This window comes from Macadamia integrifolia, chromosome 4 (assembly GCF_013358625.1).
Source record: "Macadamia integrifolia cultivar HAES 741 chromosome 4, SCU_Mint_v3, whole genome shotgun sequence".
NCBI lineage: Eukaryota > Viridiplantae > Streptophyta > Magnoliopsida > Proteales > Proteaceae > Macadamia > Macadamia integrifolia.
In genome coordinates this window covers 5676417-5692134 of record NC_056560.1, presented here as the reverse complement: position 1 = coordinate 5692134, position 15718 = coordinate 5676417, and the positions used below count along the sequence as shown (strand labels likewise).

The 15718-nt window shown below is 36.8% G+C and overlaps 1 protein-coding gene across 2 annotated transcripts; it reads right to left on the bottom strand.

The window, feature by feature from the left end:
* Nucleotides 1-652: 652 nt before the first annotated feature.
* On the bottom strand, nucleotides 653-10894 carry LOC122077527 (uncharacterized protein At4g15970-like). 2 transcript variants are annotated; one of them, XM_042643482.1, is made up of 5 exons: nucleotides 10320-10894; nucleotides 7774-8136; nucleotides 5115-5596; nucleotides 4894-5003; nucleotides 653-1022 (listed from the first exon to the last, which is right to left on the bottom strand). In XM_042643482.1, exons 1-4 carry the CDS (start codon nucleotides 10590-10592, stop codon nucleotides 4946-4948), a joined length of 1176 nt encoding a protein of 391 aa, XP_042499416.1. In that variant the 5' UTR covers nucleotides 10593-10894; the 3' UTR covers nucleotides 653-1022; nucleotides 4894-4945. The 2 variants fall into 2 exon arrangements, with proteins under 2 accessions (XP_042499416.1, XP_042499415.1); XM_042643481.1 differs by having other exon boundaries at nucleotides 653-1093; nucleotides 10320-10893.
* Between the last annotated feature and the right edge of the window lie 4824 nt (nucleotides 10895-15718).

Below are 15718 nucleotides of genomic sequence, written 5' to 3'. Positions count from 1 at the left end.
CACCACTTGTGTATATTTTTCTTATGATGATTCAGTTTTGGTTGATAAAACAAAAGCAATATGAATGCGCACTTCAGAATAAAAGAAAGTTTAAAATATGCTGAACAAAAACTGATTATATGGCAGGTAACTATCAGTAAACATGGGATTGAAAGTGAGGTAGAGAGAATTGATGATAAAGTGATAACTCAAGTAACCCTATATAGTGAAACTAATAAAACCATATAAACCAAAGTCATTTAGTTTCACTATAAGAAACCATTTTTTAAACTACTCAATTTCAAATTTACTTAGAAAATCTTACACCAAACCGAACTGAACCGTTTAATATCCTTAATTGCAAACCCTACTCTTCTCTTGTGAAGAACCACTCCTCTTTGTTTCTATAAAATCTTGATAGGGGCCACATGGCCCTTTTGTTGAACCCACACCCACCCCCCCCCACCCCCCCAAAAAAAAAAAAAAGAATAAATTATAACTAAAACTTGACACATGAATTTGGGCACTACCTCCCCACAAAATTTGGCCTCCACATAATAATCACCACATTGCAGATATTTAGGGCTGTACAGAAGGCCTTCCTATCTGGGCCATGCAACAAACCCAAGCCCTTCAAAAAAAAGTTACTGAAAGTAAATAGTGAGAATAGATGAGAAAAGTGAAACCATCAAATGCGCTTTTTTTTTTTTAAGTAGAATGAAACCCTCAAACGTCGAGGTAACAACAATTGTCAAAAAATATTTACTTTCAAGTAGGACAAAAATTTGAGAATGGCCACACTAATTCATGTACAAAAAGACGAAAAAATACATCAAGTTGCTGGATGTGGTGTCAAAAAAATAGACAGCCAGCACAAGAGATGCCACATGAACCTCCTTTAGATGCTTCTGATTCCAAACAGTCCTCTGCAGACATATTTCTGAGGATAACCGCAACACTCATGTTCAAAGTGGTGCAATTGGAATTTTAGGAAGAGTAACAATTCTGCCTCCAAGACAATTTGTCCATGTAAATTTGTGAACCTGAATTATTGAGACGAGACAAAGACAATGAGGTTGTCGAATACATTCAAGTTGTTGGAAAAAAAGTTGATCTGCAAAGCATAACAGAGGAAGGCGATAAGCATACTAACTGAGATAGTGACAAAAAAACCTTTTTTTTTTTTTTTATAGATAGGGAGGGGGAGTAGATAACAGCAGAAGAATCTCATAGATATGAGGGCAATATAACAATATAATAAAAAATATATATATATATATATATATCTCATAGATACGATGGCCACACTGAGAAGTGCAGGATAAAATGAGCCCATGGGAAGAAAATCAATCGTACTTCAAATCAGTAGTCCTGCAAATAAAATCAAAGCACACTAATCACCCCTCCCTATAGTAATGGGTAAATTACACCCGAGGAACCCAATGTTTCAAAAATGACATTTCGGGTAACTTGTGAATTTTTTTGTTCACAAATTAGACAATTCCAATTTTACCCTCCACCTAATTCTCTACCTCCTCACCCGCAGCCCCCACCTCCATTTGCAGCCAGTGCCCCACAATCGCCCTGTAACCACCTCTCCCTCTCCCTGCTGCATACCAACCTCACCCCCTTCCCTGGTCGCACCTTTACCTTCCTTGCAACTGCACATTGGTAATTTCCACTCTCGCCTTCTCAAACTCTAAAAGGCTGGAAACTGTGAGTCCCAGCGCCTTCAGGACTGGCAACAAATCCCGAAAGCCCAGGCCAAACCTTGAAAGAATGTGAACCCTTCCCATCAAACTGAATAAATGGAATCCTCCCTTCATTGAGAAACTCAAATACGTGGACTCTCAACCCAGTGCTGCCAGCATCTATAATGACTCTGCACCCATCTCCAAAATTAGATTCAGGGAAACACAAGCTCTCACCTGTAATAGGATTACAGATGAAGATTGAATCCAATTTCCGCACTGGAACCATATGAACCAATCCATTGCAAGGACCAACGAGTTCAAGCCTATTCTCCAGCAAATATTCTCTACTTGAATTTCTCTAGCCCTCCAATCAACTTCTTCAACCTCATCTACCAAATAAGCTCCTCCTCATACCCCAGAATCCTGTGTTTGGTGCAACGATGAGACCAGATGGTGGTATGTGCATTAATTTCCTCTGGTGCAAGTCAATGAATTCAGGGTCTCGCATCAATAAAAGGTCACATACACTCCTCAATCCAATGAGAACATCGACAGGAAATCTTGAAACGATGTCGAAAAGGCAAATCTGCCAGTTTGTTACTTCCTCCATTGCTACAATCATTCCCCATCCTTGCTTGCTTGCTTGAGTTAACAACCTTCTCCTCTTCCTCCTCAGACTGAATGTAACTATCGAATCAATAAATTAACATAGTAACGGGGGGGAAGAAACAAACTGGTAAAAGAGAAAAGGAACCATCGACAAAGCTGTGACGAGAATCCACCATCTATCACATTGTAACCAAGTGATCTGTGGTGGTTTCAGATTTGGAGATGCAAATGAAGAGAAGGAATGCATTCGAGGGTGGAGCTGAGTTCTATGAGAAGGAATGCAGGTAGCCGAAACTCTCGATTGGAGGTTTGAGTAATCCATGGAGATGAAGAGGATAAATAATAGTAAAAAAATATGTGAAAATCTGGAGCAAAAATCCTCTCTGATCTCGAAGTATTCTCTTGAAAAATGTACAATTGAGGATTGAAGCTTCTCCAATCTCGGCAAGTTCAAATCTTTTCACACTTTTTTTCTGTTCTGTCGAAATCTCCCCACTCGAAGAAGAGAGACACTAAAGACACCACTGTTTCTCTCTCTACCAAGTATCAACCGCACTGTCCAACTGGTTGAATTCTTTCAGGTGTCAGTCCCTTAAAAACCGCAAGTGTTTTTACATCTCTACCCTCATGTTCAGAGCGGAAGGTGCGAGCAGGGAAAGTGGTGGGGTCGGGTTGCAGGGGAGGGAGAGGTAAGGGGATGGGAGAGTGAGCGGGAGAGGAAGGGGTGGTGGTGGGGCTGCTGGCTGCAAATGGAGGTGGGGGCAGAGGAGGTAGAGGATGGGGTGGAAGGGTGAAATTGGAAATATGTCTAATTTGTGATAAAAGAAAAAATTCACAAGGTACCTCAAATGTAACTTCTGAAACATGAGGTACCCCAAAGTGTCCTTTTCTTAAACATTGCATACCTCAGGTGGAATTTACCAGTAAATATATTACACATTTACATGGGTATATTTAATTTCAACAAATCAAACATAAGGGTGAAAATGAAAATACAAAAATATTGTAGGGTCTTTTGTTAGAAGTTAAGCTTCAAAATAAAATGTTAAGAGCACTGAAGAAGGAATAAATTGACAAACTTGCAATGGCCGGCAAAGTCCATATTCTCCTTTTCCTTCATCTTCTTCCTTCAACTCTATCCTTCCTTTTCTGATCCTCCTTATTTTCTTGTGATTCTTTCTTCTTCATCCTCTTACTTCTCCACCCCACCACCTCCTTGTCTTCTTCTCCTTCTCAATCCCACTTTTTTTCTTTCCTTCTTCCCTATTTTTTCCTACCCTCCTTTTCCTTTCGATCATGTCTGTGTTTATAACTATACTAGAGGAAACGATTGATGCTGTGTCCAAATGTGTCTAGCCTTGTCAACACCCCTGTCTATGTCAGACACATGTCAACACACAGGGAAAAACCTTAAGCAACCTATCCTACATCATACCATATTAGAAACACAGGACTCAATACATACCTACCTTAATGAATTTAAGACCACAGGTTCTACTTCTTTTTATGTATTTCAATAAATATGTTGTTATTCATCCATGAATAAAAAATATATATACTTGCTCTAGAATTACACTTGGATATAGGAATACTGGAATTTTTTCAAATATGATTGAAAAAAAATAAAATTGTAACCATGAGTACATCATCAAAATATTTGGAAGAATAGAGGAATCTTTTCCTCTCCATTATACTGGCACTTCTGCAACCTTTTATTTTCTTAATAAACTGATACAGCATTTGTCTTCTCCGATACTAACACAGTGGATGCTATCACATTGCAACCCAAAAGACTAATCTATTAGGTGGAGGGACTCACAGATACATGAAGACAAAATCCCACTCCTAAATGATGTAGTATCCTAATACACTCTGACGCCAATAGGTTTCAGCAAAACTATAACGGAAGGAAGAAGGGAGAACCAGGCCGGCTATTATGGCTGAGTTTTACTTCCTTGCTTTAATTTATTTCTTTCCCTAGTTAAGATAGATCTCTATTTACTAATTAGGATAGACTTCTTATTTTATATTTCATGTTGCACACAGACTTGGTTTCCTTATTATATTGTACTAGACTACTAGTTCGGTTGCTAATAAATATTGGCAGTGGGGGGACTGCAAGGGAGTCGAGCCTGGTATACTCTTGGCAGTCTCTCTCTCCTTCCTCTTCCCTTCTTGTTCAGATTCTGGTTGGTTGCTAAGGTTTTGTCAAAATACTTTTTAACATCTACAACGTCATTTTTGCTAAATCTTTATCTATTACTATGCCCACCCCACTTCTATTATTTGTATGCCCAATATGCCAAAGTTTATAGTCATCCAATTCTATAGCTTTTTTACCTTTACATCTAGTCTCTCAACATTATGAGATGGAAAGAATTATTACTTTCTCGAAAAAATCTTTACATCTACATAAAATTATGCAAGGCTTACAATTTAGGCCATTTTAATTAACATCAAAAGGTTAAATAAAATAAACACTAAGTCAGAGCACTAGCAACCTCTGTGGCTCATTGCAAACTAAACTCTATAGGTTTATCAGCAAGTTCATGTCGTGTGTGTAAAAGAAAACATCATTGAAAAGATACTCATCTGGATTGCAAAGATTTACCTTTACAAAATGAATCCCCAAGAAATCCTGAAACATATGCAGATTTACTTCATTATTGCCAATTGCTCGGTTCCGGTGACATATTGTTTGAGGGATGGCGAAGCGTAAGGCTGAAGAAAACATGACCACCAAAAGTCATGTAGTTATGAACTACATTAAAAAAAAAAAAAAAAAAGTATGATGGCGGCTCAGAATTAGATGAGCACAGTATGAAATCATACCTACAATTACTTGGGACCCTCCAAGATAATGGCTGTGATTTCTTCAGACTTTCTGGCAGAGATAAGAAAATTTTCCAATCCTCAAGCATGATCCTAAGATCATGAAGCTTGCTATCCAAACCATAACAACAATTTGCATGCATCGTACAAACTTTATTAAAATCTCTGCTGTGCTCACAGAGGCCACCAAAGTAAGCAGTGTCCAAGAATCTCATTGTCAGTCCTAACTCAAAGATATAAGGATCGAATTTGATAATGTTAAGCACATCCTGATCATGATATCCTGGATGGGTCTCTCTTGCAGAATACCAAAACTTGTAGAACTCTATTGTCTGGTTACTGGACTTTACATAATTAAATCCTCCATTGGGTTTATTTTGCACATCATAGGAGTCCCCAGTGAAGTGATCACATGCAATCTGGAAATCTGCATCCAGATAAAAGCGTGGAAATGGGTTCCGGAACCACATGATATCAGCATCCTGAAAGGGAAAATACCCAAAAAAGAATGGATGGGTATAAATATAATGGAGAAGAAAGTTAAACCATGCTGACATGGATAACTCAGGAGGAAAAGTGTGAAATAATAATGAGAAAGCACATGTTTCGACCAAAAAAAGAAAATCATTTTAGAGATAATATGTGCAGTCGATAAAGAGCATGGCATACAAGTAATGTGCATGCAAGGGAGTGTGACTGCCATTCGAGAAGGCCCACCATTGAGAATTCCATCGGTAAATATTCACCCATCAACTAAATACATTTAGAAACAACAGATCTCATGCAACATGAGGTAGAAAACTTTCCATCACTCACAGCAGCTTCATTGCTCATAACCTCAGTAATGCAGATGCTACTTTACACTAATAAAAGCAACATCTACTCACATACAGATTTATGCATATTAAGAATTGCATTCTCTTGTTAGTAAAGTAGTTTAGTGCTTTTGAGCATATAAATGTAGTCAGGTCAGCAACTTGGCAGGAGTCCAATTAGCCCATGGACGTTTCTAGGTAAGTAACAGTGGAAAGATTATCAGTATATGCTTTAGGACATTGTAATAGCAGAGTTTTTGGCTATTTTTTACTTCAATCCATTTTAATAATTTCTCCCTCGAGGCTCTAACTTTTTATCCTTATTTCCTCTATCTCTATCCATTCAACACCACACTTCATATATGGAATTGACTAATTTTTCCCTTCAAAATTATATACCGTTTTTGTCACTCTAGCAGCCTAATTACTTCATATGGTCTTCTGTCCTAGCCTATGACCTGCAGAATTGCATAGGATGTTAAACTTGTTGCATCATCAGACCATACTCGAAGCTTCGCATCCAGGTTCTAGTTAGAGATTAACAGGCATAATGGAGAGGATTCAAGGTTTTAAGCATCCTTCCATATCCTCCAATACTAACCGATGTGTGTTATATCTTTAACGTACCGAACTGCCAATATGACACCTAAAAAAATTTGGTATTAATACATGTAAAAAAACCTCATCCTTTACATATAATCAATTGAATGCACTTGTCTTGTCGTACTTGTTCTCTTTCTTTCAGACATGATATATGTTATATATTGCTTATTGATAGTGTTTTACGCTTCAAACTATATTCTGCATATATCCTAAGCATTTCCATATGTTTCTTGACCATTTTCATATATATCTAGTATATATTGTCTCTTTGACAATATTATACGTCTCTTAAAATCAACCTTCCGGTTCGATACTTGGAGGGAGAAATTCTTACAATTCCGTGCCCAAACACAACAAATAGAAAACAAGACACGGCAAAGCCGACAACTTTGCAGCTTTTAAATTTTTTTATGTAGTCAGGCTTCCAAAGTATATACCACATCATTTTATACATAGACAATGGAAATTTCATCCTCCCATCCGCCATTGTAAATTTTCTATTCAAATTATGAGTAATGGTTTTGTTGAGCAGATTCTTCATAAAATCGAGAATGTTAGGATAGAATCAGCCAACTAAAACTCTACATTCATAATAAAGGGGCAAAGTTTTCTGGGTGGGAGCGGCCCCCTACGCCCAGACACAGGGTGCCCTCTACATTCATAATAAAGGGACAAAGTTTTCTGGGTGGGAGCGGCCCCCTACGCCCAGACGCGGGTGCCTGTGTCTGGGCATAGGGGGCGCTTCCACCCAGAAAACACTTGCTCCATAATAAAATAATAAATAGTTCCAGGATGACTGGAGATTAATATTGATGTCCGTTCCAACTATGAAGCAGAGTACAGAAGGTAAAAAAAAAAAAAAAAAGACGAAGATTCCATTAATACACAAGTTACATATTCTTAAAGCAAAATCAATAACTTCTAAACTGCATACAATGAACAGTGTCAGGCATAGTTATCCATGTAACAGTGGATCTGTGCCAAGGTCAACAAGCGACACTGCAGATAATCGAACCAAATCCGGCCGTTCAGAAGGAACATCATGTATGATGAAGGTTCAATTCGAATGTGCACGTACATACATTTCTTGTAACAGGTGTTTGATATAAAAGCATGCATTACCAATCCAAAAAGCTGATGTAAAATCTTCTTGTACATGCACAGAAACACGGCTTTCATTTGTGCATGTGCATATGTTTGTGTGTGTGTGTGTGTGTGTGAGAGAGAGAGAGAGAGAGTACCGTGAAAACAAAGTTATAACCCATCTCAAGAACAGACCGTAAGAAATCAATCCTTCGCCACATCATCTTCAAGTAGTCAGGGGTCATGAAATATGCCTCACCAGAGAAATCTACCCCTTCGGTTTTAAGAGCAAAGCAATGGGTGTGTACAGCCAAGCAACGAGTATATGCTTTTTCATCCAAAGCAATAATTACCAAATGTTTCAAAAGGCCACTGGTGTGATCCCCAATTCGAAAGCTCTCAAGAAAAAGATCAACAATCGAACCAGGAGTAGCCCATGCTTCATTTAGAGTAGTGAGGATAACTGTCCTGTCCATCGCTGCATCCTTCAAAATTCTTTCCAGCCTCAATTCCTCACTATCCTACAAAATAATTAAAAATAAAAAATAAAAAAAAATAAAAAAATAAAAAAATAAATCATGCAAGGGAGAAACATATTTTTATTATTTTAACAACATTCTAGGCAGAGCTAAGTTTACACTTCTGATGAAAAATAATAAATGCTAGAAAACAAGAATATTTCCACTGACTTCCAAGGGTATGCAATGTCAGATTTTGCCACACTTAACTGCAGGCTCAAATATGAGACATGTGCATGGCTTGAGGAACAAAGGGACATATACAGAGGAAGAAGCAAAGAAGCTTGGGTTATCTTTCCTTAGTGGGTAGAGAGTATGCAGAAAACTTCCTTAAAAGAACCAAGGAAAAGGGATAGGCTCACAATGCATACCCAAAGCATCCTTGCCTTAAAACCCCATTTCATCCGAAAGTAAAGAAAACAGAAAATGAATACATAAGTTATGCTAGAAGAAGAAGAAGAAGAAGAAGATGTCCAAGGGCAATGATGGGTTTTTTTTTTTCTTTCCAAACTGGATTAGGCAACTGTTATTACTTCAGTCTTGTTTTACTATCTTAGTATGAACTGCAAGGCTTAAATTATTGAATTATTGATATCGGGTAACATATTGGAAAGAGTATTTTAAGAGATATATGATATCGTTGAGAAGTAAGATACAGTAAAGATACATAGGGAAAACGGAAATTCCAACCAAAAGTTTGCTGCTGTGAGACTCAATGAGGAGTGAGAAGCTCTGGGATTGTACGATTCCAACCAAACACCTTGCAGTGAGAAGCTCAAGTGCCTACTCTCTACTCTTTTCTTAAGGTAATGTTCAGTTACTCTGTTTTCTGCAAGTTCTGCCATTGTTTCTGCCTGTAATTTGTCAATACCATCACTACAAGGATTGCTGAGTTAAAGGTGAATCTCTGTACCGATTCAAGTTTTGACTTCTGGTTCAACTTCTCCATACTGTACACTGTTAATACCTTTATTAATTTCTACTTCTGTTGACTAAATAGAGGAAACCTATCCATGCTATGATTACTTGATTTTGGGGGTTCCATATTGCTGATCTCTAATCTGTTCACAGATCTGTCTAATCGATTGTCAGGAACAGAATTAGTTTTCAGAATTAAGATCTGCTAGCTGGTTAATGGAGTCCATCTCAAGTAGGGTTACCCTTGATGCCCTAACCCTGAGTTCAATCCCTGTTAATATCTATTCTTTAGGTTATGAAATTAACAGTAGTCAATGATATTCTGTTGCTTTTATTGAGTGTGCAATTTTTTATTTAATCTGAGCTCTGAATTCACTGATTTGTCCTTCTAACCGTGGATCTTGCTGAAACTTTAAGCAAATATTCCATTCATTAATAGGAGAACTCAATCAGGTCCATCTGATATCGGATTTTGTTCTTTAAAATACTTTCATGTCTCTCTATTTTGGATTTTGTTCCTTTACTGGTAATTAAATTTTATTTACTTTGCAACTAAATCCCTATAAAGATTAGTGAAAGTTTTAAGATCTAATCATGATTGCTATATAATCATGATTACAGAACTTTCCTGTGTCTTTTTTGGGCAAGGGTTTCCCAAGCCCTTAGAGTGGGACGAATCTCCTATGCCAACCAATCACCATGAGGGAAATGGTCAGAATGTCAGGAGAATTGGAATATTTTTACCTTCCTTTTATCAATTTCACTTCTCTTCCCTTCCCCTTCTTTTACTTGCAAACACTTGCAAGGGAAACAAAGGGAAGTGAATATGAAATAAATCAAAACTAAAATGTAAATTCTTGTAATCATTAATTAACAGATTGAATAACTAACACCAAATCATTCCAAATCTGGTTATTAAATTTACCTTACTTTGCAATCAAATCCCTTAAATTTAGAAAGAAAATAAAGATTACATCTTAAAGGATAACTATCAAGTATGATAAAAGTTTAAGTTGGTCAAACAATCATAATAACAAACGTTTCTTTTTCCTTTTCTAAACCAAATTCATTCATTTCCTTTCTCTCACTTGCAAACCAGATAGATTAGGAAATGAACAGAAATTCTTTCTTGAAACTTCAGAAACCCTAGTTTCCATAGAAATTTACAATGTAAACACAAAATATAAATGTAGCGACAATAAATGTTCTACTGATTCTGATTTAAATGTAACGAAGCTAAAGATAGAGAAAGAGAAGAAAAGACTCACCACCGTAGGAGAATCGTCAAAAGAGAAAATGCGGTTCAAGGCGGAAGAGGGATCGTACGAGACGGAAGAATTTCGATCGAAAATCTGAAAGGGATAAGCAGCATTGTAGAGTACTAGACAAGGGAAAACAATGGCGGCGAAGAAAAGCGTCAGTGTCAGAGCTCTTCGAACTGCAACGGAATCCGTCGACATGTCAGGGTTGTTTCCGGCGCTAGAAAGGAGCATCATCATCGATCGTCTTCTCAGCTTCGAAGGTCGTATCGCTCTCTTCATAAATTTCAATCAATCAGTCAAACACACATAATTATACAATCTCTCTCTCTCTCTCTCTCCTAATTTTTTGCCGATGAAAAGCGATGAAGTGGATGTGCGAAGGAAGCTGAAAAGTCGGGAAGACGAAGAAAATAAAGAAATCCAAGAAGATAGTTTCGGTTTCGTCTGACGAATAGAGTATGAGCTTCGGGCATCTTTCCGTTTCCTCAGCCGTAACGATCGCAGGTTTTAACTGATTCAGTTCGGTCTGCACCCTTCAAGTGTTGTCTCAGTCCTCAGATTAAAAATTTGTCCGGAGATTAGAGAGATGATGGACATATTAGGAATTTAGGTGCGGAGAAATGGGAAGACGGTCTAGGGTGGGACTTCCATCATCATTTCTGGTCTTGACACGTGGACATACTTTATATTCCACTTGCTTTTATCTTCCTTGATTTGGGATCGAGCTGGTGAAGTCTGTGTAATAAGTTGGGATGTTATTTTTTGTTGTTCTCAGGTCTTGTTTTTTCGCTAGAGATTGCAATCAGTTTCTCCCCAAAAAAAAAAAAAAAAAAACTCCAATCTTTTTTATATTGTATCAATGTATCCTAAGCTTTTATGAGCACTAGGGTGGCTAGGGGAAGAGGTTGTGGGATCAAACTCTATTGCATGTAAGTGTGTATGGGTAGCACTAAGTAGTAATCATGTTTTAGAATGTCAGATGTGTAATCTTCGAAGAAACTCTACGACATCAAGACTGTAAATATTTGTACTCTGCATTGTTATTATATTGCATTGTGTTTGACAACGATGACAACAACTCCTGTTGTGTACAACACTTATCTTCATGAAATCTCAATGTAAAGGTGTCAATTGGACTGGACTTTCGATGTCTTTTTGAGTGAACTCAAACTCAAATTGTTAAGAAACCCTTTTGTTTTCTGTTTGATCCTACTTCTTATCAGTTTTAGGTATTAATAAGTAGTTGGGCTACTATTAGGTTTGATCCGATCTAGTTTTTAAGTTTACAAGTACACATAAAAGGAAAATTAATGGGGAAAATCTTTTTTTTCCTCGATTTCTTATGGGGTTAGTATCAATACAGTTTTCGCTTTTTGAGAAAAAGAACTTTGCAGGTCTAGCGTTGCTTATGCAAACTAGCAAGATCAATAAAAGAACGTCTAGAAGCAACTTCAGTGCACAAGGTGAGGAACAACATTATATTTTCATACTCGTCTATCTTTGGGCAAAGGCTACACCAGAGCGGGAGTTTTTTTTTGTTTCATATTTGGTCTGATTTTTTTTTTTTCAATTGGTCTGGTTCAATTTTAATCTCTATCAGTTCTAGAAAACCCCAACCCAAAAGCAAACGAATAAAGATTCAGTTTCTGTCTGATCCGGCTGAATTAGTATATTTTCGCTGGTGTTAGTTCGTCTGCTCTTTTGGTATGACCTTAATGGATCTTTAACTCAAATTAGTAGAGCAATTGAAACTTAAAAATGTCTCAAGAGATTGGTGGTTCGGATCCATCAAGACCCATTTTTTTCAATTGCATGTCTATGGCATAATCAATTAACACAATCATCTGCACAAAATAATATTGATTATGATGTGTCAACAACCCCGCTGTGTTGTTTGGTGATCCATTCTATAGTTGCAGAGAAAATTTACCTCATCCTAGCAGTAAACGACACATAGATATAGTTCTTTAACTCCCTTGTTTATAGAAAAGGTCAGCAAATTGAGGTAAGGTATTGATCTGAAATTTTATCATATTTTTAATTATCATCAGATGCTTGTATGCTCTGCTTTTGTTTCAACTTCCCTACTTTGATTATTATTATTATATTTTTTTTGAATCAATTGACTTGTTGACCAGGATCATGTGAAAAGGCAATTTTAAATTGACTTGAATATATATTGGATTTCAGAATCAATGACTGTAGTGAGATACTTGTGGTTGTTTTGACATACTGATGGATTTTTATTTTATTTTTGAGGATATGGTCGTAAATAGATGATTTTGTTAAAATATTGTGGATGTTTATTTTTATTTTTTTAAGGAAGAAAGAATGGCGCAGGTAAAGCTTAAGACACAGCGAGTACATAAAGACTGTACTACCCCCACGTGCCCTCTCATTGGCACGTCTTCGTTTTGTTTTTGGTCATCATTTGTTTTATGGTGTTCTAACTCCTTCTTTCCATTAGTTCATCAACTTGTAAATTTATTTACCAAAATGCTTCTTCTTTGTTGTTTTCGTTCATTAGTGTCTAAACTCAAGTTGGTTTTTTCTGGTCCAGCTTGAGTATTTTGGAGATTTTAAATGTAATACTAGAGTTGAATAAAAACTATTTAACTTTTATTGAAAGTAATGAAGAGCATTAAACATTGTATATGAGTGACCTTAAAGAGATTAAAAAGAATGGAATTCAGAATCACACATTTCCCAAGATGAAGATCACTTGTCATTAAGCTACCCTCATTGGGGTTTGATTCAATAATTCCATATCCCATTATTTGGTTTGCATTTTGAGTCAATCTGTCTACAAAGGACATTTTAAAAATCTTATAATCAGTTTGTTCTTATTACTTCCATGGGCTCCCATATGCCCAACTAAAGCTTAAGGCTTTCAACCGTTGGATGGGGATAGGGGTAGAAGTGTTATAACACATCCCGCTCCCCCTTCCCCTCAACAGTTTAAGACACAATTGGTTAATCGTACATATAACCTTTTGCCATTTAATTTTATGAGCGAAAGAACCTTATCCTACTGGCATAGGAATATCAGTGTACGAGACCAATGAGAGAATGTACACCAACATCTTCAATGCCTTGGGTGCAGGACAACATTGTTTTTTTCACGCCATGTCTCTGAGCATTCCTGTGCTTGCAGGACGGGTTCTTTTCCCCTAATTTATGTTATTCCATGCGTTTATTAATTGTGTAAGATTCATGTCTCCTCAAATATGAGAAATTGACAGAATCACATGATGCCACGACAAACCATTGTAAATCATGAGTCATCACCTCTTTGGTGGAAACGTATAGGTACTTCATGGATTCTTTCATAAATTTAACTGTCCGGCGCTGCTATTGGTACAATAATTAGAACACCATATAGGTTGGTTCAATCCATGGTGGATGTAAATTTCCCAGAAAAATGAATATAAAAACAGTTGTTGATTTCCTGTTAATTAGTTTGAGTGTTCCAGTGAATTGATGAAGGAGCTGTAGATAGAACATATGACAACCAATCCATTTCCAAAAGTCTTTTTGTGATAGAATTTGGCATTCATTCTCCCATAAGTGATTATCGTCAAAACAGTATAATAGTCTCCATCTCATATTGCAAGGGGTTGCATCCTCCTCTCTTCCATTGGTTAAGTGCTGGATGGGAAATGATTCAGTAGGCTATATCCCTTATGGCTTACATGTCATGTCTGAATGTAATTAGAGAAAAAGTTCAAAATTTAAAAACTTGGACTCCAAACCTAGAGGAGGGTTGAAGATATGGAAGTAGGAACACCACAACCCTAAAATTTGACTTGACTAATGCTCTCCTGCCTCCAAATTAAGAATTGTTACGTGAAGAAACTAGTAGATTTACATAAGAAGCAATGCAAAATAAAGTATGCATTGAAGTTTTAATCGATTCATAATGTTCGAACTTGAGAATTCCTATCAATAATAAATAAATATCAATAAATAAAATACAATAGTAACTTTGCAACACATACAAATAAAATAGGACAAGAGAATATTCAAGAAATCTATAACAATCAACAAAAAAATGAATGCGCCGACTTGATATTTGATGTGGCCATGTGGGGGATATTGCGAGTTAACCCAATCTTAAACTTCTAAAGTGATACGATCATACAAGTACCAAACTAAGGGATCCCATTGAAATCCAAGAAAGTTTTTGCAATCTGGGTGGCAACAAGATTTTTTACAAACTCGAACATTATGGAGCCAATATAGTTGGATGATACGATCACAAATTGATAGTTAATCAAGTGGAGACTCTCTCTCTTAAGAAAAACTCGAACTTTGATTAGGTTGGTGTGACCATGTGGGGGATATTGTGAGCCAATCCAATCTTAAACTTCTCAAGTGATACGATCATACGTACAAGTACCAAAGTAATGGATCTCGTTGAATTAAATTCCAATATTAACCTCTCAAAGATCTTAATTAAGATCATGTAATTCATGGTTGTAAACCCAATTTAACGAGATATGGATAGAAGTGTAGAAAAAAAAATCATAATTTTTTTGATTGCTCCATATTCATTAATAAATAATTTTTTGGTTGCTTCATATGTTCCATTCCATAAGTTGGCATGTGTTTTCTCCATAGTTTAAGTATTTATGATACTTAAAAGGAAGGTTTGAGGTCAAAGAGTTCTTCTAAATGCTGGCCAAGACTTGTTTGGTTGAAAGGTCTTTTTCCTCAACAATCATTGTTTGGGTGGAGGTTAATTCATGAGTGCCTTCCAACTGGTGATAAAATTATGAAGCGCTCTATTACTTTACCATCCATATGCAATTTATGCTTTAAGCATATAGAAATTCTAAATCATATCATCTTGGATTGCCTGTTTTCTTGTGTTGTGTGGTCAAAAGTGCTTACTTTGTTCGATCAGAGATGGATTGCCTTCCCGTCGGTTTAGGAACTATTCTCTTGGTGGAAAAGGAAGGTTGTTGGCAGGGGTGTCAATCGGTCGGGCCGGTCCAATTTTGGTCGGGCTTAATCGGGCTTGAAGACTTTTAAAGGTTGCATCGTGTCCGCCCATTTAACTAATCGGGCTTAGTTAGTGAGGGCATGGTACACTTTATATTTGGTCGGTCGGTCTCGGGCTATAATCGGGCTATTAAAATCAAGCCTTAATCGGGTTTTAGTCGGGCCTTAACCGGGCCACGGACATGTTTAATGTTAAACGGGCGTAATCGATTTTTAAACGGGTTTTCTTTAATATTATTGAACAACGACGCCGTGATGGACGATGGGGTTCGGTTTCCTATTTTTCATTGTCTAAATCTGGTTGTGGCTATTCTTTTATTTGTTTTAAACTGGTTGGACATTTCATAATCTATGCTATGTACAGTAACATGGTTAATTTTGCAAAATAAAATTTTAAAGAA

What these genes read in the sequence shown, in the direction of transcription:
- LOC122077527 (XM_042643482.1), bottom strand. Translation starts at nt 10,592, where the DNA reads ATGAAGAGAGCGATACGACCTTCGAAGCTGAGAAGACGATCGATGATG. An exon ending in TTGACGATTCTCCTACGGTG is followed by an intron (nt 8,137 to 10,319) that starts GTGAGTCTTTTC and finishes ATTATTTTGTAG; the next exon opens with GATAGTGAGGAATTGAGGCT. An exon ending in AGGGTCCCAAGTAATTGTAG is followed by an intron (nt 5,004 to 5,114) that starts GTATGATTTCAT and finishes TGTTTTCTTCAG; the next exon opens with CCTTACGCTTCGCCATCCCT.